Source organism: Ylistrum balloti, unplaced genomic scaffold, assembly GCF_031769215.1.
Source record: "Ylistrum balloti isolate Yb309-2 unplaced genomic scaffold, AGI_CSIRO_Ybal_v1 Utg370090, whole genome shotgun sequence".
Classification (NCBI taxonomy): domain Eukaryota; kingdom Metazoa; phylum Mollusca; class Bivalvia; order Pectinida; family Pectinidae; genus Ylistrum; species Ylistrum balloti.
This window is the reverse complement of record NW_026782122.1, coordinates 783579-805012: the sequence shown is the minus strand read 5'-3', so window position 1 is coordinate 805012 and position 21434 is coordinate 783579. Positions and strand designations below refer to the sequence as shown.

At 34.4% G+C, this 21434-nt stretch overlaps 1 protein-coding gene across 1 annotated transcript; it reads right to left on the bottom strand.

The window, feature by feature from the left end:
- Positions 1-4005: 4005 nt before the first annotated feature.
- On the bottom strand, positions 4006-12103 carry LOC132549925 (dentin sialophosphoprotein-like). The gene is made up of 4 exons (XM_060213910.1): positions 11917-12103; positions 8509-8585; positions 5843-5898; positions 4006-5029 (listed from the first exon to the last, which is right to left on the bottom strand). The coding sequence occupies exons 1-4, from the start codon at positions 12101-12103 to the stop codon at positions 4006-4008; spliced, it is 1344 nt and encodes a 447-aa protein (XP_060069893.1).
- Between the last annotated feature and the right edge of the window lie 9331 nt (positions 12104-21434).

The following is a 21434-nucleotide window of genomic DNA, read 5'->3' as shown; positions in this document are numbered from 1 at the left end:
CCAAAAGTGTCAGAAAATTTTAGATATTTTCTTTGAATCTTTTAAAAGAATCAATGCTTTTTCCTAACAAAAGGCATCAGCATTATTTCCATTTTACCTGAATTAAAGAGAAATATTCTTATACATTTGGTACAGTATAGGCCTAAGTGTAACTTAGATCAAGGGGAGACAATCACAAGAGAAGAACATTTACTTTACTGTTGTATAAAAATGTGTAAAATCAACAAAGATACCGGTAAACTATTTTATTATATATACTGAAATTTATTTTAATAAGGATTACATGTTTACATTGAAGCTGTTTATGATATTTTCTAGTAATGATACTTTATATCATTAATTTTTGTGGATGTTCTATTTTTGATCATTTTGTGGGTACTTAAATGAATTTGTGTTTCCATGAACTGCTGAAAGTTGTATAAGCAGACTTTTTTTAGTTATATAGAGTTGAATTTATCCAATAAATCAAATGTTCACAGAATAATGATGTTATGAAAAACCACGAAAATTGCGCTCCTGGAAATTGTATGATTTTACAGCATAAGGATCTCATAATTACCACAATAGGGTGAAGCAGATACTCCGTCAGAATTTTACAGTCTTGCCTTTTGTTTGCAAAGCGTACAATGTATTTGTTATTGATTGATGAAAAAGCTGTCAAACCTGTCTATAGAGGGCAATCAAGGGAGCAGAGAAAAGTGGCCTTTATAGACAGGTGGCTTTTCTATAAAAGTGGCCTGTATACTTAAGCCACCCAATATCTAATTTTAGTCATGTCATTATTTTTCATCATTTAAGACTTAAAATTAAAATAATCATAATTCTTTCATAATTAAGATTTGTTAGATCAATATTTGTTATGCAGTTTTATGATTAGAATTAGACACAAGTTTAGAAACCAGTTCTAACTGTAGGTGATCATGCATGTAACAAAACACACTAATGTTACTTGTGTCAGAATCAATAGTTATTGTAATAAGAATAATTCTAAAATACTGTTATAAAGGCAAATGAAGATTTATGCATTTTGTAGTTTAGATTTCAATATAAAATTGTTATAAAATATTTGATCTGTGATACGTTAGAACCTTATAAATCAGGTGAGGAAATATTTTATTTACCTGGTAATGATAAACAAATGTATGTAAACATTTACTTTCAGCATATCAGTGGTTTTTTTTAACAAAAATGAATGTCTGCTTTACTACGAAGGACATCGCCAAAGGAACTATAACAGAATTGAGTGGTTTGCATCAACAAGTGTCTGGTTATAATTAGTATCTTGGGTAGTTTTAATATTTTATTTTCTTATAAATGTTAACTTGCAGGTCTTTAAAGCTGTAGATATTTGATGTTGAAAGCATGGCCTGTTTTATTCTGGTTTTTTTTCTGACCAGAAATATGGATTCAAGAATATTGACATCTTAAGAAAAAAATCCTCAAAGCATAAACACTTCATTTTATAGAAAACACAGACAAAGCATTTGATAGATGAAGGAAGTTTGTTTGAGTTCATTTTCAGTTTGTATCTGACAGGTTACTGATACAGTGTACTAAGTAATAATAATGAGATACCAAAATGTTGCTGATGTTTAAATGTTACATCTTAAGGTTTTTTTATATAAGGAAAGGTTCATAGAATATCTTTTTAATCATTTACCTAGGTCAGAGTACATTTGTATGCAAACTGGTACAGGACAATATATATACGTATTAACAGAATAAATACTGTACACGTGAAAACATTTGCCAAGAGTTTTTTTCTCTTGAAAATTTTTATATTTTTTCATTATCAAATTCACCCTAAAAATGTAAAACATTAATCATTTTTACTCAAAATTGTAGCTGCTGGATTTTTTAAAATAATTTTTTTATCATATTTTGCCTTTATTGACAAATAGAGGAAAGCGCAACTGCCATGAAAATTTCCCCACATACCTTGTAACAGTAATGGATAAACACAAATATATATTATAAACATCTGAATATATTATCCTCAAAAGTCCTTTCAAACTTAATTACCTATATCAGAGGTTACTTAAATCAAAACACATGAAGAACTATTTTCTGTTGTGTTATAAGTCTGATGTTGAAATTTTACTGAAACCAATGTTGTGTGTATATTATATGAATCTCTTATCTCCAACTCATTTATAGTGATTTATTGGTAGGAGTATTTTGCTTTTGTTTATATTGATGATGTGTGTATCAAATCAAAAATTTTCTTTAAAATTGGCAACAGGTGAGAAAATAATGGCTTTAACCTTGTGTGAAAGGTTTTTGATCTGTCAACTCCATCTTTCTTCAAAAATAATTGGAACCATTCTTCAACAAAAATGAAATTATGTTGATTTAAACGCTGATAATGGAAATCTGAAAATAAATTATGAATATATGATTACTGATATGACTGGGAGAAAAATATAAAAAATATATATAAAAGGATTTGATGAGGATAGATATATTTCAGGTTTAATCAAATGAACCCATAAAGCTATAAAAATAGATTTGTCAAATTATTTTTACAGGTCACAGTCAGAAATCTACCTTATATATAACATACTGATCTGTAAAACCATTTACCTAACATTGAATATTATTTCTGTTTTTTTATGACATAGAATAATGATATGATTGAATACATATATTACACTGTTTTAAGATATTCAAGATATTAAAAACATGTTGATCAATTTATGAATACTAATGACACAGAATTATGATATAGGACATTCCACTACTTCCAATAAACCCAAGAAATTATTGTATCATTGTTAAAGTTACTTCATCATTGTCATTCATGCAACATACATTGGATTTGTTTGTTTTTCACGAAATAAACAGTGTTTTCAAATGGTTGTTGTTTAATCTGGCCGATGAAAGAATTTAGTTGCATCAATCCAGCAAGATTGAATCCAGAAATTGGACATACACAATCAGGGACCATTAGGGGAACCAAGATTTAAAATTTGAGGACATTTCATCCGGAAATTCTCTGGAAATAGCAATTGTAAACAACTGTCAAAATCCAAAATGGCCACCATGGGAAACCCTAATATGAAATACAGTACAAGAATGATCCATTGAGAACTTTTCAAGACATAGCGAGAAAACGCTTCCACTGTTAAAATAAAAAATGGCTGCCAAGCGGCACGACAAGGGTCCCCGGGTAATCTTCATATGAAATTTAAGACAGATGTATTTGATATTTCTAAAGTATTTTTTAAAGATGGTCGACCGGCGGACATTTTTTTTTCTTCCATCAGTCCCAACACGGACATTTATTCTTGTTCAAATATTGAACATACACTACTAGGGACAAATGGTAAGGGGAAACACACGTGGGGTATTTAGAAGTGACCCACATTAGAGTTCATAAGAAATAGCAGCAACAAAACTTCATCTGGAAAAATCCTCTTCTTGTTTTCGTATCTGTCCCAAAACCCATTATGTTCTTCATCCATTCGAGGCATCCTTAATCACTACACAGGCTTAACTTCCCTCCGTGCAATCATTGGTGTTTTTATGGCGAATGATTTATGTTCATTTGGGACGGTTGAATTAGAATATAAATGTTTTAATCATGTTTACACATGACACGTGTAAGAAAGGGTGGGGTTATGAGAGTTTGACTAGCGTCATGTCCAAACGCCCCTCCTCCACCCTTTCAGGCAGTGGGACTTCAAGAAGGGATGTCCTTGTGTGATCGACTTGAACTTTCAAAATTTAAGTTGGCTGCCTATAATGTACCGATGACAATCGTCAATGCTCAAAATCCATAATCTGCCTTGCGGTTCATTTTATTTCACTAATTAGTCCATAAATTGATGCATCTAGTCAAAAGTTGTTGACCATCATATAACAAATTCTAGAGAAGGCATATTATCGCCATTGAGAGTGGAGAGAGTGCTATCACATATCTGATATTGCTACTTAAAGTGAATACAGTTTATCCGTGACTCCTTAACAGCTGGATGGACACACGTCTAACACATTAATAATTGTCTAATTTGTGATACGGCGTAGAACATTTATCAAAAAATATGATAATAAAAACACCATCATTGCTCCTTCTATCCAACTACCGATACTCTCGGATTCTTCAATTGCATGTCGCCTTCCATTCTCCGTCGTTCGTCTGTTCATCTCCGTCGTTGGTCTCCACATCTCCGTCGTTTGTCTCCTCATCTCCGTCGTTGGTCTCCGCATCTCCGTCGTTTGTGTGCTCATCGCCGTCGTTTGTCTCCGCATCTCCGTCGTTTCTATGCTCATCACCGTTGTTGGTCTCCTCATCTCCGTCGTTTGTATGCTCGTCGCCATCGTTGGTCTGTTCATCTCCGTCGTTGGTCTGCTCGTCGCCGTCGTTGGTCTCCACATCTCCGTCGTTTGTATGCTCGTCACCATCGTTGGTCTGTTCATCTCCGTCGTTGGTCTCACATCTCCGTCGTTTGTCTCCTCATTTCCGTCGTTGGTCTCCGCATCTCCGTCGTTTGTGTGCTCATCGCCGTCGTTGGTCTCCTCATCTCCGTCGTTTGTATGCTCGTCGCCGCCGTTGGTCTCCACATCTCCGTCATTAGTCTCCTCATCTCCGTCGTTGGTCTCCGCATCTCCGTCGTTGGTCTCCGCATCTCCGTCGTTTGTGTGCTCGTCGCCGTCGTTGGTCTCCACATCTCCGTTATTGGTCTCCACATCTCCGTCGTTGGTCTCCACATCTCCGTCGTTTGTGTGCTCATCGCCGTCGTTGGTCTCCGCATCTCCGTCGTTTCTATGCTCATCACCGTCGTTGGTCTCCTCATCTCCGTCGTTTGTATGCTCGTCGCCATCGTTTGTCTGTTCATCTCCGTCATTGGTCTGTTTATCGCCGTCGTTGGTCTGCTCGTCGCCGTCGTTGGTCTCATCATCTCCGTCGTTGTTCTGTTCATCTCCGTCGTTTCTATGCTCATCTCCGACGTTGGTCTCCTCATCTCCGTCGTTGGTCTCCACATCGCCGTCGTTTGTGTTTGCTCCTCCGTCACGTGTCGTCGTAAATCTTACGTGTCAATGTAGCAAGGAATATTTACAAGTAAATACGATATTAGTAAATAATTAGTATCCTGTTTGGCTCATTCGTAAGACATCATTTTAATTTCAGACTAAAAGAGACATTTTCAGGTACTTTTTTGTTCACAGTAGGTAATTATGTCAAATATATCTTTATATGATATCACGGTTTTATTACATTTTGTTTCCTAATCAAGGATTATATGTTAAATCAATGTTTTGATATCAACATTATCAATTAACAGTTTTGCAGTAGCTAAATACGATTTGTTTGAACGCGAGATAAGAAAATATCTGTTCTTTTTGACTTTGTGTACTAACCAACCAACTACTTATCGAATTAGTTTTTTTTACAGAAATACAACAATGCATCGTGTACAGACTTTACATACCTTGGTGTCTCTGTGAAGATTCCTGTCTTCTGTCAGTGATTATCTCACTCCTACAACACATACATATATAATACATTATCGTTAACCACCTGTGTTAGCATTCGGTGAATGTTAAAGGAAGTTTAGTTAAATTAAGTGTTAGAGGGCGAATGCTGGTTTTTTTTTATTTTGGAAGGTGATAATTTTTTTCTATTTTGTCCTTATCAATCAATTAATGACAGATCTTTATATATATATATATAAGATGATAATTTTTTTATATATAATCAATTAATGACATATCTTTATATATATATATATATAATATGTCTTTATATATACTTGTTTAATTGTATTTATCTTTATTAATTTGAGAACATATACAACATTGTATCCATTATCAGTGAGTGTTAAAACATACATGCACTTACCCGACTGGAATCTCTGTGTAAGGAGCCTTATTAACCGCTTCACCGGTTCTTTGTCTCTGCTGAATGCAAAACAAATAAAAATACCACTCTTATTTTTTAATTAATTCGAATCGTGGCACAGTTCAGAATATACACATGTACTTTATGCTGTTCTTAAACTATCTTGTATCTGAAAATTGTGAAATTTGTTCAATTATGTGGCTAATGAACCCTCCCATCTAGATTTCTTTTGACCACTTTGTATTTTCCTCAGTCGCCTCTTAGGTGATCGTAGGATCACTGAAGAGTCCTAGAAGGAGGAAACAACTGTATGATACAGCTGAATTCATTGTTTCGCTCCTAACTCTAACTCAATTATGATGTCTGCCTTTTGTACAATCTTTAACATATCAGACGTTTTGTCATCTAGGTAAGAAATTAATTGATACTTTTTACAAGGTGATTTCCGTTGTAACTGGTACTAGTGTATTGAATTAAAATAGGAATGATCAACATTGTACATTTCCTTAAAACCAATATATTATTTATAAGTTTTGTTCCGCACTTTAATAGAAGTTTTAACTGTTAACACATAGTCTATGAAACGCCAATGATGTGTAGATTTTAACAATAAAAGTACTTCCAGTATTACAGAAGTGTCTCTTACATTGTTTATTGCTAAACCCAGAACAAGCATTAAGGGGTTATTTCATCTATCGAAATCTATATCCCAAACATCTGATATCTGAACAAGGAACACTGTAAATTTTATGTTGATGTTGTAATGTTTGTATTTACTTGTAGTCGTTAGATAACGGTATTTAGTAAGACGTGATTCCTGCCTGTCCATTGCAGTATTTAGTAGTACTAATGCGCATGATTGTTTACCATGTAATATGTACCGACATGACGTAAATAAAGGGTTCTGGCTGAAAACCGATTCATGATGTATGAAGTTATTTGTTCCAGAAATACAAACTGACACTTGTACGGAAATTGGTCGCAGTAACAGATCAGCCCCTCTGTACAAATAAAATGGGAACGCAAAACCCTAAGATTTCACTTTGTTACAAAAAGTTGAAAATTATTTAATAATAAGGTTTCGTGTCCAATTACCCACTAATGCTGCTCAAAAATAATGCTAAGCCCTACCTTAGACAACAATATCAAGTAGTGTTGTCATATCGCAATTAAAAGACATGTATGTATATTGATGCTTATCAACTCCAAAATCATTTCATTACAGTTTTGTCAGTGAAATATAAACATAGATAACAGTGTTATTTTTCACTAGTGTGACGGGCGAGTTACAGAAGGATATATAGCACAGTAGTACAGTAAGGGTTTCACAGGAAAACCTACATCCCATTCTAACGGAAGATATTGCAAAGAGGAAGCTTTCAGCCCGTTGGGTACCAAGACTTCTGACAGCTGATGAGAAACACACCAGGCTGAACCTATTACAGGAAGAGGTTTGTGACTATGGATGAAATGTGGGTCTATCACCAAACTGTCTTAATAATGCATAACCCTAGTTCTATCCCGCTAAAGAAGGCAAAGACTGTTCCATCAGCTGAAAAGGTTATGGCTTCAATTTTCTGGGATGCTGATGGTGTTCTTAGGCAGTTAAGAGAAGTTATTATGTCTTTACTACATATATTCTCTATACTTTGTATATAGAATGAAATTCCAGTTGTTTGCCTCAGAACAAAGGTTACCAGTTAACATCTCGATGTTGACTGCTTACGTAACATTACTGACGTCAGCTTCCTTGTTTACATGCGGTCTGCCTCCATAACAGATTAGCTGAATATACCGCTGAATACATTAATGACATTCTCAATAATAATTCGTTTTTTTAGATATAGAAGGTATAACAAAATATTAGAAGGCTGGATTTTCATCACATGCCTGAGGCCGAATTTGTAAAACATGTTGACCTCAAACCCAGTGAACAAAGAGCCTATCAAAACAGCTCACAAAGGCCGACTTTGCAAAGTCGTTTAATTCTATTTTCAGATATATTGATGACGTCTTGCCTTTCAATAACAAGAAATTTATCGACCACTTTTAGCGTATATATACCCACCAGAATTGGAAAGTCACCACAGATTCTTCTGCATCAGAAGCTTAACTCGTTCTTTTCATACATAAAAACCAACACGGACAGTTTTCCACCAAGCTGTACGAAAAAAATGATGATTGAAATTTCTTTGAAACATGTCTGTCATTCTTTCATAGCAAAGTGTAGAGCTGTAAATAACGTCATGTAAAAGTAAGATTTAAGATAAATTATAGAGTATCCAAACCACTACAAACAATAACAGCATCATTACGATTGGTGTCAGTAGTAAACCTTGTTACGTAAACCATACAGGAATTAATAAAGATCACATTATTTGATGTTCCCGGAAGAAGATTGATAATCTATACAAATTTATAGGAAGTATTGTGAAAACACCTGCAATATTTTACATCAGATGTGGCTCGGTGCCTCGACTGAAATCACTTTCTTGATTTATTTACAATATCCAATATCATATACAAACTGCACGCCCTAGTACTCAGAATTAGAAATATCACTCCGCGATGAATTTTTCTTTTAATGAGCATTTACATTTCCATTAACAAAGCAATATAAGATACATACAGCATTGGTCTGAGAATTGAGAATATTCTTTTCTTACTTGACGGATATCTGTTGTTGTCTCTTTCTCTTTGGACGAACTACTTTTTAGAACTCTTTTTTCAATTCGTTTCTGCGCTGTATTGAAATTATTAATAACGTTGATGTATTTATGCATTCTAAACATTACGATAACAAATCAGAGTACTTATTTAGAGGTATCAAAATAGAAATAAAAATCTGATTATATACCTATCAGTAATGCTTAGGATGAATGATGTTTATCATTACGAACCCAATAGTTTGCACAGTATATTTACATATATTGTTTATCATATAATGATAACTTTGTCGGTAATCTCCACATTGAAAACATTGTTATTTAGCATATTTAAACCTCCGCCCCGGAAAGTTCGTTCCCTCCTCTCTCGCTCACACACACACACACACACACACACACACACACACACACACACACAGAGAGAGAGAGAGAGAGAGAGAGAGAGAGAGAGAGAGAGAGAGAGAGAGAGAGAGAGAGAGAGAGATATAAGGAATCTGATCTCATAATTACCACAAAACCTGTCTATATAGGGCATTCAAGGAAGCAGAGAAAAATGGCCTTTATATACAGGTGACTTTTGTATAAAAGTGGCCTGTATACTTCGGCCAACCAATGTCATATTTTAGTCATGTCATTATTTTTCGTCATTTAAGAGTTGATCCTAAAAATTCATAATACTTTCATAATTGAGATTTGCTATGCAGTTTTATGATTAGAATTAGACACAAGTTTAGAAACCGGTTCTAACTGTAGGTGATCATGCATGTAACAAAACACACTAATGTTAATTGTGTCAGAATCAATAGTTATTGTACTAAGAATAATTCTAAAATACTGTTATGAAGGCAAATGAAGATTTATGCGTTTTGTAGTTTAGATTTCAATTTAAAATTGTTATAAAATATTTGATCTGTGATACGTTAGAACCTTATAAATCAGATGAGGAAATATTTTGATTACCTGGTAATGATAACCAAATATATGTAAACAATTAATGTCAGCATATCAGTGGTTGTTGTTTAAATAAGAAATATATGACTGATTTACTACGAAGGAAGTTGCCAAAGGAACTATGACAGAATTGAGTGGTTTGCATCAACAAGTGTCTGGTTATAATTAGTATCTGGGGTAGTTTTGATATTTTATTTTCTTATAAATGTTAACTTGCAGGTCTTTAAAGCTGTAGATATTTGATGTTGAAAGCATGGCCTGTTTTATTCTGTTTTTTGTTTCTGACCAGAAATATGGATTCAAGAATATTGACATCTTAAGAAAAAAATGCATCAAATCATAGACAATTCATTTTATAGAAAACACAGAACAAAGCGTTTGATAGATGAAGGAAGTTTATTTGAGTTCATTTTCAAGTCGTAACTGACAAATTACCAATACAGTGTACTGAGTAACAATAATGAGATATCAAAATGTTGCAGGACAATATATACATGGGTTAACAGAATAAACACTGTACACGTGAAAACATTTGCCAAGAGTTATTTTCTCTTGAAACTTTTTATATTTGTTAAATGTTAAATTCATCCTAAAAATGTAAAAACATCAATCATTTTTACTCGAAATTGTAGCTGCTTTTTTTTGTTTTTTGTTTGTTTATTTTTGTTCTTGTTGTTTTTTTTTTTTTTTTTTTTTTTTCATTTTTCGCCTTTATTGATAAATGGATGAAAACGAAACTTCCATGAAAATTTCCCCACATACCTTGTAACAGTAATGGATAAACACAAATATATATTATAAACATCTGAACATAATATCCTCAAAAGTCCTTTCAAACTGAATTACCTATATCAGAGGTTACTTAGATCAAACACATGAAGAACTATTTTCTGTTGTGTCATAAGTCTGATGTTGTTGAACTTTTATTGAAAACAATGTGTGTATATTATATGAATATCTTATCTCCAACTCATTTGTAGTGATTTATTGGTAGGAGTATTTTGTTTTCATTTATTTTGATGATGTGTATAAAAAAATCAAAATTTTCCTTTACAAAATGGGCAACAGTTTAGAAAATTATGGCTTTAAGCTGTCACCTCCAACTGTAATGAAAAAATAATTCGAACCATTCTTCAACAAAAATGAAATTATATTGATTTAAACACCAATAATGAAATCTGAAAAAAACCTCAAGTATGAAGATATGATTTTTGATATGATTGGAAGAAAAGTATAAAAAAAAAATATATATCTAAAAGGATTTGTTCACGATAGATGTATTTCAGGTTTACTCAAATTAACCCATAAAACTAGCAGCTTAACACTACTTAATGGAATCAACCTTGCTGTTAAATAGATTTGTCACATTGTTTTTAGAGGTCACAGAAATCTACCTTATATATAACATACTGATTTGTTAAACCATTTACCAAACATTGAATATTATTTCTGTTATTTATGACATAATCTAATGATATGATCGAATACAAATATAACATTGTTTTAAGATATTCAAGATATTAAAAAAATGTTTATCAATTTATGAATACTAATGACACAGGATTATGATATAGGACATTCCACTACTGCCAATAAACCCAAGAAATTATTGTATCATTGTTAAAGTTACTTTATCATTGTCATTCATACAACATACATTTGAATTTTTTGTTTTTCCAGATTGAATCCAGAAATTGGATATACACAATCAGGGACCATTAGGGGAACCAAGATTTAATATTTGAGGACATTTCATCCGGAAATGCTCTGGAAATAGCAAAATTAAACAACTGTCAAAATCCAAAATGGCCACCATGGGAAAGCCTAATATGACAAACAGTTTAAGAATGATCCATTGAGAAGTTTTCAAGACAAAAAAACTTTCACTGTCAAAAATACTGGATGCCAAGCGGCCATTTTATCTCTCGCATCAGTCCCAAAATCGATCATGCACAATTAGGGTCCCAGGGTAATCTTCATATGAAATTGAAGACAGATGTATTTGATATTTCTAAAGAATTTTGGTAAATATGGTCGACCGTCCCATCAGTCCCAACACGGGCTTTTATTCATTATTCTTCGAATCATCAAAGAGATATGAAAAAATTATCGGTGACAATCTTCAATGCTCAAAATCCATAATCTGCCTTGCGGTTCATTTTATTTCCCTAATTAGCCTGTAAATTGATGCATCTAGTCAAAAGTTGTTGACCATCATATAACAAATTCTAGAGAAGGCATATTATCGCCGTTGAGAGTGGAGAGAGTGCTATCACATAACGTATGTTACTACATATAGTAAATAAAAGTTATGAGAGACTCCTGATCTCCACAGCAGGATGGACACACGTCTAACACATTTATAATTGTCTAATTTGTGATACGGCGTAGAAAAACTATAAAAAAAATATGACCAAAAAAACATCGTCATTGCTCCTTCAACCCAACTATCGATACTCTGTGGTTCTTCAGTTGCATGCTGCTTTCCATTCTCCGTCGTTAGTCTGTTCATCGCCGTCGTTTGTATGCTCATCGCCGTCGTTAGTCTGCTCATCGCCGTCGTTTGTCTCCTCATCTCAGTCGTTAGTCTGCTCATCGCCATCGTTGGTCTCCTCATCGCCGTCGTTGGTCTGTTCATCGCCATCGTTAGTCTATTCATCGCCGTCGTTAGTCTGCTCATCGCCGTCGTTTGTTTCCTCATCGCCGTCGTTGGTCTGTTCATCGCCGTCGTTTGTATGCTCATCGCCGTCGTTTGTGTTTGCTCCTCCGTCACGTGTCTTCGTAAATCTTACGTGTCAATGTAACAAGGAATATTTACTCGTAAATACGATATTAGTAAATAATAAGTAGCCTGTTTGGCTCATTCGTTAGACATCATTTTAATTCCAGACAACAAGAGACATTTTCATGTACTTTTTTGTTCGCAGTAGGTAATTATGTCAAATATATCTTTATATGATATCACGGTTTTATTACATTTTGTTTCCTAATCAAGGATTAGATGTTGAATCAATGTTTTGATATCAACATTATCAATTAACAGTTTTGCAGGAGCTAAAAACGGATTGTTTGAATGCGAGATAAGAAAATATCTGTTCTTAGAATTGGAATAAGAGACAGCCATATTTTTATTACGTTATGTACTAACCAACCCACTACTTATTGAATTAGTTTTTTGTTACTAGTAAATACAGCAATGCATCGTGTACCTACTTAACATACCTTGTTGTCTCTCTGAAGATTCCTGTCTTCTGTCAGTGATTATATCACTCCTACAATACATACATATGTAATACAATATCGTTAACCACCTGTGATAGCATTCGGTGAATGTTAAAGGAAGTTTAGTTAAATTAAGTGTTAGAGGGCGAATGCTGGGGTTTTTATTTTGGAAGGTTATATCTTTTTTATTATGGCCTTATCAATCAATTTATGACAGATCTTTTTATATATATATATATAATATGTCTTTATATATACTTGTCTAATTGTATCTTTATTAATCTGAGACCTCCTGAAGAGAACAGATACAACATCTTATCCATTATCAGTGAAGTAGAATGAGTTTGAAAAAAAAAAAAAAACAAAAACAACATACAACTGGTTCTTTGTCTCTGCTAAATGCGAAACGAACAAAAATACCACTATCACTTTTTAATTAATTCGAATCGTGGCACAGTTCAGAATATACACATGTACTTTATGCTGTTCTAAAACTGTCTTGTATCTGAAATTTGTTCAATATTGTGGCTAATGAACCTCCCCATCTAAATTTCTTTGCACCACTTTGGATTTTCCTCGGTCGCCTCCTAGGCTTAAAAATCGGGATCGTAGGATCACTGAAGAGTCCTAGAAGGACGAAACAACTGTATGATACAGCTGAATTCATTGTTTCGCTCCTAACTCTAACTTTGTATTTAAAGGTGCAATTATGATGTCTGCCTTTTGTGGAATCTTTAACATATCAGACGTTTTGTCATCTAGGTAAGAAATTAATTGATACCTTTTACAAGGTGATTTCCGTTGTAACTGGTACTAGTGTATTGAATTAAAACAGGAATGATCAACATTGTACATTTCCTTAAAACCAATATATTATTTATAAGTTTTGTTCCGCACTTTAATAGAAGTTTTAACTGTTAACACATAGTCTATGAAACGCCAATGATGTGTAGATTTTAACAATAAAAGTACTTCCAGTATTACAGAAGTGTCCCTTACATTGTTTATTGCTAAACCCAAAACAAGCATTAAGGGGTTATTTCATCTATCGAAATCTATATCCCAAACATCTGATATCTGAACAAGGAACACTGTAAATTTTATGTTGTAATGTTTGTAGTTACTTGTAGTCGTTAGATAACGGTATTTAGTAAGACGTGATCGCTGCCTGTCCATTGCAGTATTTAGTAGTACTAATGCGCATGATTGTTTACCATGTAATATGTACCGACATGATGTAAATAAAGGGTTCTGGCTGAAAACCGATTCATGATGTATGAAGTTATTTGTTCCAGAAATACAAACTGACACTTGTACGGAAATTGGTCGCAGTAACAGATCAGTCCCTCTGTACAAATAAAATGGGAACACAAAACCCTAAAATTTCACTTTGTTACAAAAGTTGAAAATGATTTGATAATAAGTTTTCGTGTCCAATTACCCACTAATGCTGCTCAAAAAATAATGCTAAGCCCTACCTTAGACAGCTATATCAAGTAGTGTTGTCATATCGCAATTAAAAGGCAGGTATGTATATTGATGCTTATCAACACCAAAATCATTTCATTACAGTTTTGTCAGTGAAATATAAACATAGATAAAAGTGTTATTTTTCACTATTGTGACGGGCGAGTTACAGAAGGATATATAGCACAGTAGTACAGTAAGGGTTTCACAGGAAAACGTACATCCCATTCTAACGGAAGCTATTGCAATGAGGAAGCTGTCAGCCCGTTGGGTACCAAGACTTCTGACAGCTGATGGAAAAAACACAACAGGCTGAACCTATTACAGGAAGAGGTTTGTGACTATGGATGAAATGTGGGTCTATCACCAAACTGTCTGAATAATGAAAAACCCTAGTTCTATTCCGCCAAAGAAGGCAAAAACTTTTCCACTAGAGTCAGCTGGAAAGGTTATGGCTCCGATTTGTTGGGATGCTGATGGTATTCTGTAAAGGGACATTCGATGACACAATTCTCAGGCAGTTAAGAGAAGTTATAATTTCTTTACTACCTACATTCTCTATACTTTGTATATAGAATGAAATTCCAGTTGTTTGCCTCAGAATAAAGGTTACCAGTTAACATCTCGATGTTGACTACTTACGTAACAGCTCATTACTGACGTCAGCTTCCTTGTATACATGCGGTCTGCCACCATAACAGATTAGCTGAATATACAGCTAAAGACATTAATGACATTCTCAATGATTATTCGTTTTCTTAAATATAGAAGGTATAATAAAATATAAGAAGGATGGATTTTCATCTCGTGTCTGAGGCCGAATTTGTAACACATGTTGACCTCAATCCCAGTCAACATGTAAAATATTAAACTCAAGCGCCTTATATGACAACATTCGATTTGTCCATCCTGTGCACCACCATACCCTATTTTAAACTGAAAGAACGCTTTCGTTCTCTTGTTATGAGATATTTCTTCTCCAAGAAATCCAAACAGCGGTATAAATGTGTGGTTGTGAAGTACGCTGAAACATATTTCATAAAACAATAAAAACAAGGAGAAAATATACGGAGGACGAAATCCTGAAAAGGAGTTTCCAGTGGACATCATCTTCGTCGAGTTTGGTGATAAGATCTTCCAATAGACTATTGGCATAACTGTCGGAAATACCTATGCCCCTCTGTTGGCTGACTTGTTTTTATTTTCATAGGCTTGATTTATTAAAGAGCTTATCAAAACAGCTCACAAAGGCCGACTTTGCAAAGTCGTTTAATTTTATTTTTAGATATATTGATGACGTCTTGCCTTTCAATAACAAGAAATGTATCGACCACTTTTAGCGTATATATACCCACCAGAATTGGAAAGTCACCACAGATTCTTCTGCATCAGAAGCTTAACTCGTTCTTTTCATACATAAAAACCAACACGGACAGTTTTCAACCAAGCTGTACGAAAAAAAATGATGATTGAAATTTCTTTGAAACATGTCTGTCATTCTTTCATAGCAAAGTGTAGAGCTGTAAATAACGTCATGTAAAAGTAAGATTTAAGATAAATTATAGAGTATCCAAACCACTACAAACAATAACAGCATCATCACGATAGGTGTCAGTAGTAAACCTTGTTACGTAAACCATACAGGAATTAATAAAGATCACATTATTTGATGTTCCCGGAAGAAGATTGATAATCTATACAAATTTATAGTAAGTATTGTGAAAACACCTGCAATATTTTACCTCAGATGTGGCTCGGTGCCTCGACTGAAATCACTTTCTTGATTTATTTACAATATCCAATATCATATACAAACTGCACGCCCTAGTACTCAGAATTAGAAATATCACTCCGCGATGAATTTTTCTTTTAATGAGCATTTACATTTCCATTAACAAAGCAATATAAGATACATACAGCATTGGTCTGAGAATTGAGAATATTCTTTTCTTACTTGACGGATATCTGTTGTTGTCTCTTTCTCTTTGGACGAACTACTTTTTAGAACTCTTTTTTCAATTCGTTTCTGCGCTGTATTGAAATTATTAATAACGCTGACGTATTTATGCATTCTAAACATTATGATAACAAATCAGCGTACTTATTTATAGGTATCAAAATAGAAATAACTAAATCTGATTATATACCTATCAGTAATGCTTAGGATAAATGATGTTTATCATTACGAACCCAATAATATGTGACAATAGTTTGCACACACACACACACACACACACACACACACACACACACACACTCTCTCTCTCTCTCTCTCTCTCTCTCTCATACACACAAACCTTCCGTGTCTATTTGATACATACTTTTATGTTGAATTAATAAGAACATATATAAAAACTACAACAAACTCCTTAAAATATCCAATATAGAGGATTTTAATCTGAGAGAACAATAAGTTCTTCGCGCTAATATAATACAAGAGTCCTTTCCTCATCATCATCATCAGCAATCCTTATCATCGTCGTCGGTGGCGGTGTCATCATCACCACCACCATCATTATCAAATGTCAGTTTAATTGCCATTTACCAGTACAAGTCTGGCAAGATTCCCGCCAAAAGTACCTCCCCCAAACCATTTAACTTCCGCTAAAGCGGTCCCATTCTTCCATGCTGCATTTCGCTCCCTCGCTCCCCTAGTTGACTCCTCATTCTGCTCCTGACGTCGTCGTGTTCTCGGCAAAGAACATTTTCCATTGTCACAAATTTTCGGTAACAGCAATTATTATGATGTGACGTTGCAACTATGTAGTAGGGACGCCGCGCTTTCAATGGGTAGGTTTTTAATCTGATGTGGATTTTATAAAACGACAAATGACACCCGAACAATGCAGTTTACGTCCCTGCTGTGATTACCAATTGATTGCACACTAGTAAGTCTTGAAGATCTTCCTCACATTCAGAAAATAAAACAAGGTCATCGGCATACAAGCGTAGATATAAGCTTAATTCAAAGTCAAAACTAGATTTACATGATTGAATAAAAACTTATTAAAAATCATTAATGTATAGAGATTAGAATAACATTTCACATTGTAAGAGTCCGACATTATTTTCGAAAGAATCTGACAGGTTGTAATTTGATTTTACACATGATGTTGATTTATAGAATTTACAACTCTAAGAAATTTTCATCGTATTCCAAGTTTTTGAGAGTTATACCAGAGGTTTACTCTATTAACTTTATCAAAAGCTTTGCAAAAATTGACAAAGCAGCAGTATAGTCTTAAAATATAAATATTAAAATATAAAATAAAGACAAAAAAATGCATTGACATTAGTAAGACCAGGTCTAAACATAGGTACAAATTGCTATACGCCCCAGGGCAGTTATTTTTCACACCTCGGCGGCAGACCTTTTTTTATCCCCGCACTCCATCAGTCCTATCAGAAATGAGTTGTCTTCAAAAAGTAGATGGTTTCGTCTCAGAAAATAATGGTGTATTTTTGAAAATGTTTATTCTCTTGATTGCAGATGATACTGTAATTCTGCTAAAGATCTATAGACAGCTCTAATACACAATACAGTAAAATTATATTATTCACAAAAAGGAAATGTAGGAATCAAGCTAGATTTACATCTTCTGATGAACAACTTGAAATGGTTGACTCACATGTACAATTGGGACTATTATTAAACTCTAATGGTAACTTCTGTAGGGCAAGAAAAATGTTATCAGAACATGCACAAAAACCCGTTTTTGCATCTTATGGGAAAATTAGAAATATTAGTCTACCAGTTGATTTACAACTTAAATTATTTGATATTTTGTATCTCTTATATCACTTTACTCATCAGTAATTTTGGGATTTGAAAAGTGTACTATAGTTGAAAAAATCTACTTACAGTTCTGTAAAAAAATCTTTATCTGAGGAAAAGTACTCTTAATTTCATGTTTTTTGGCGAGACTGGACATTTTTCTTTAGAAGCGCAAATAAAATTAAGAATAGTGGTTTCTGGCAATAACTGATAATACAAAACGATAATCAACAGTCTACATGTATATATACGTGATTGTTTCAGTTACAAAAAAAGGTGAGGTGACTTTTAAATGGTCAGTTATGTAAGACATGATACTAATTTAAATTATATTTGGTCCTATCAGAATGTGACAGCGATGAATAAAAATTGTTTGAAGCATTTAGTAAAACAGACTTCAAGACCATTTTATACAAAAATGGTATGATGTTATTGAAAATAGTAGCCCTGGTCAAGTGTACTCAATTTTAAAAGTTAATTTTGGAACTGAAAAGTATAGGATAGATTTACAATATAAGTACTGAGGAAGTAGGTGACGAATTTCATTATCTATCTATATGTAATACTCCACGTGTTTGTCAATTAAGACGTAATTCATTCCGGAATAATGCTTTAAATACCCAAATTTACACAGAATGAAGGGTATGTTTACCTTTTGTAATGTTAAATTACTCAACAATGTCAACGTCTTTATTGGACAAATAGCTAAATTACTGTAAGGCCATCATGTAATCTTGTTTCTTTTCTGTATATGTATATATATTGTAGCTGCGGTGTTACTACTAAAGTATAGTTATCTGTAGTTTCTTTAGTGATATATACTGAACAAAATAAGTTAAGGATCATAAACTTGAAACAGTGCAGTTTTACATACAAATAATAATATGATTATATTTTAAATTTTAATGACAGAACATTCATTTTAGTCTTTAATTACACAAAACAAATTCATTTGTGGTAATTGCTACCAAGAGCAGATAACCCTGAGTAACAGCACCCTTGAAATCAAAGTGTAAGAGGAAGTAGAGCAAGTTAATCATGTAGACAAGGAAAACTCATCAAACTGCAATTGGCAGTTTAATAGGCAGTATGACCTCCGTTGACATCAATAACTGCCCTGCAACGTCTGCACATGCTCCTTATTAGTCGTCGGTGGCTGATCTGTGGGATGCGCTGCCATTCCTCTTGCAGAGCAATCATAAGCTGTTGGCGGTTCTGTGACGGATTAGGTCGAGCTGAAACCCGGTGTTGCAAGGTGTCCCAAGCATGCTCGATAGGGTTCAGATCAGGAGAACGACTTGGCCAGTCCATGCGAACGATTGCTTCACGTTGAAGATAGTCGTTGACCACACGAGCACGGTGAGGACGAGCATTATCATCCATCAGAATAAAATCATGGCCAACAACTCCTGCAATGGGCCTTACTATAGGGTGTAAAATCTCGTCCCTGTATATAGCTGTTAAAGATCCATTGTCTATGATGTAGAGGTCTGTATAAGTATGATTTTTGCCCAAACCATCACTGACCCACCACCAAAGCGATCATGCTGGACAACACAGCAGTCTGCATAGCGCTCTCCTTGGGTTCTCCATACCCTCCTCCTACCGTCATGGAAGTCAACACAAAACCTAGACTATCTGTGAACATAACATTTCTCCAATGACGTAATTGCCAATTCAAATGATGAGTGGCCCATTGATGTCTGGATTGTCGATGACCTCTGGATAAAATTGGTCGGACTGCTGGTCTTCTAGCTCGTAAATTAGAGGCATGGAGTCTGTTTCTGATTGTCTGGGATGAAATCCTTAGATTTGTAGCACGCTGAAACTGAAGATTCAAGACAGGAGCACTCAAAAACCGCTGACGTCGTGCCGTGATGCAAATGAATCTGTCCTGTCGGGCTGTCGTACAGCGTGGTCGTCCAGATCTGGGGCGTTGACGGACGTTATTTGTCTGTTGATAGCGATTCCATAGCCTACTAATCACGCTCTGAGAAACATGAAGCTGTGCCGCCACATTTCCTTGAGTTTGACCAGCTTGAAGGAGCCCTATAGCTCGCGCGGCTTCCATATCATTTAAATGTCTTCGCATGATTAGTTTTTCAAGTTTTCGTTACAAATTGATTAAATGTTTCCAAATTCAACTTTTTTTAGCTTAGAAGTAACAGAATCAAAACCTGCAAGATTCCTCTGTAGTAATAGACCAGTCAGTTTTTCACACCACCATAGTTAACTAGAGCGGAACGGCAAGACCTACAGATGCACGTGCTTTCACCTTTGACATGACTTTAGGTACATATTGGAGAAACTACGAGTGCAATTACCGGCAATACATGATTTGAATTTTTAAAGATATTATGGTCACAATTTATGATCCTTAACTTATTTTGTCCAGTATATATATATAAATGATTTTTGACAAAAGAAGAAAGACGTTACATTTTGCACTAGCGCTTTCACTGTATTAGATCTTCAGGTGCATAGTAACTGTACAGAAGTTTTTTCTAGACATACCGGAAATCAAGTTTTTTCTATATATATATACAATGTAACTACATTGTTACTATTAATGTATATTTAGTATCAGTTATTGATGAGACAATGTGGATTGTAGTTTCTCTAGTGATACATATTTATACAATGTAACTGCATTGTTACTATCAAGTAAACAGAAACTATTTGTTACAAAAGTTAGCGAGATCAATTTGAAAATTGAAATTACCACAATGCTTTTTGTTTTGAAAAGATATGTTTGGAGTTTTTGTGAAAAATGAATGTAAAAATAGCAACGCTAATTAACTATAATTGATACAGTATTTCAATTCAAAATATTCCATAATATACTAAAAGGATAAAGAAACGCAGGGTGAACTTTAAACCAGAAATTAGATATGATATCGGGCTTCATTTAAAACGAAATTTTGTATACTTACAGATAAATTAAAGCATAAAAATTTCCAAAGTCTGTATTTTGCATCTGACAATTGGTTTAGAGGTACTAACGATTAAATTGAATGGACCCATATGATTTTGAAATTGAAATTGAACTGAGTCATCAATATCTTGTTTGTCCGCCTTTTGCTGTGGTCACGGCCCTTATTCTTCTGGTCATAGAGTTCATGAGAGCGTTAATCCGTCTTATGGGGATGTTGTTCCACTCTTCAATCAGAGCTCTGGTCAACTGCTCTCGAGTAGCAGGGGGTGGCTGGCGCTTTCGAACCTGTCTATCCAACTGGTCCCAAAGATGCTCGATCGGGGACAAATCAGGGCTATATGGCGGCCAATCTAGTGGTTGAATGTTGTTGTTGGCCAGAAATACTTGGCAAATCCTTGCTACGTAGGGCCTAGCATTATCCTGCTGGAGGGTTAGGTTATGCTGCTGTAAGAAAGGGATAACATGAGGTCGGGGGATCTCATCTCTATACTTAGCTGCTGTTAAATTGCCATCAATAACAACCAATTGTGATTTTAACCCGTGTGAGATTCCTCCCCACATCATTACTGAACCGCC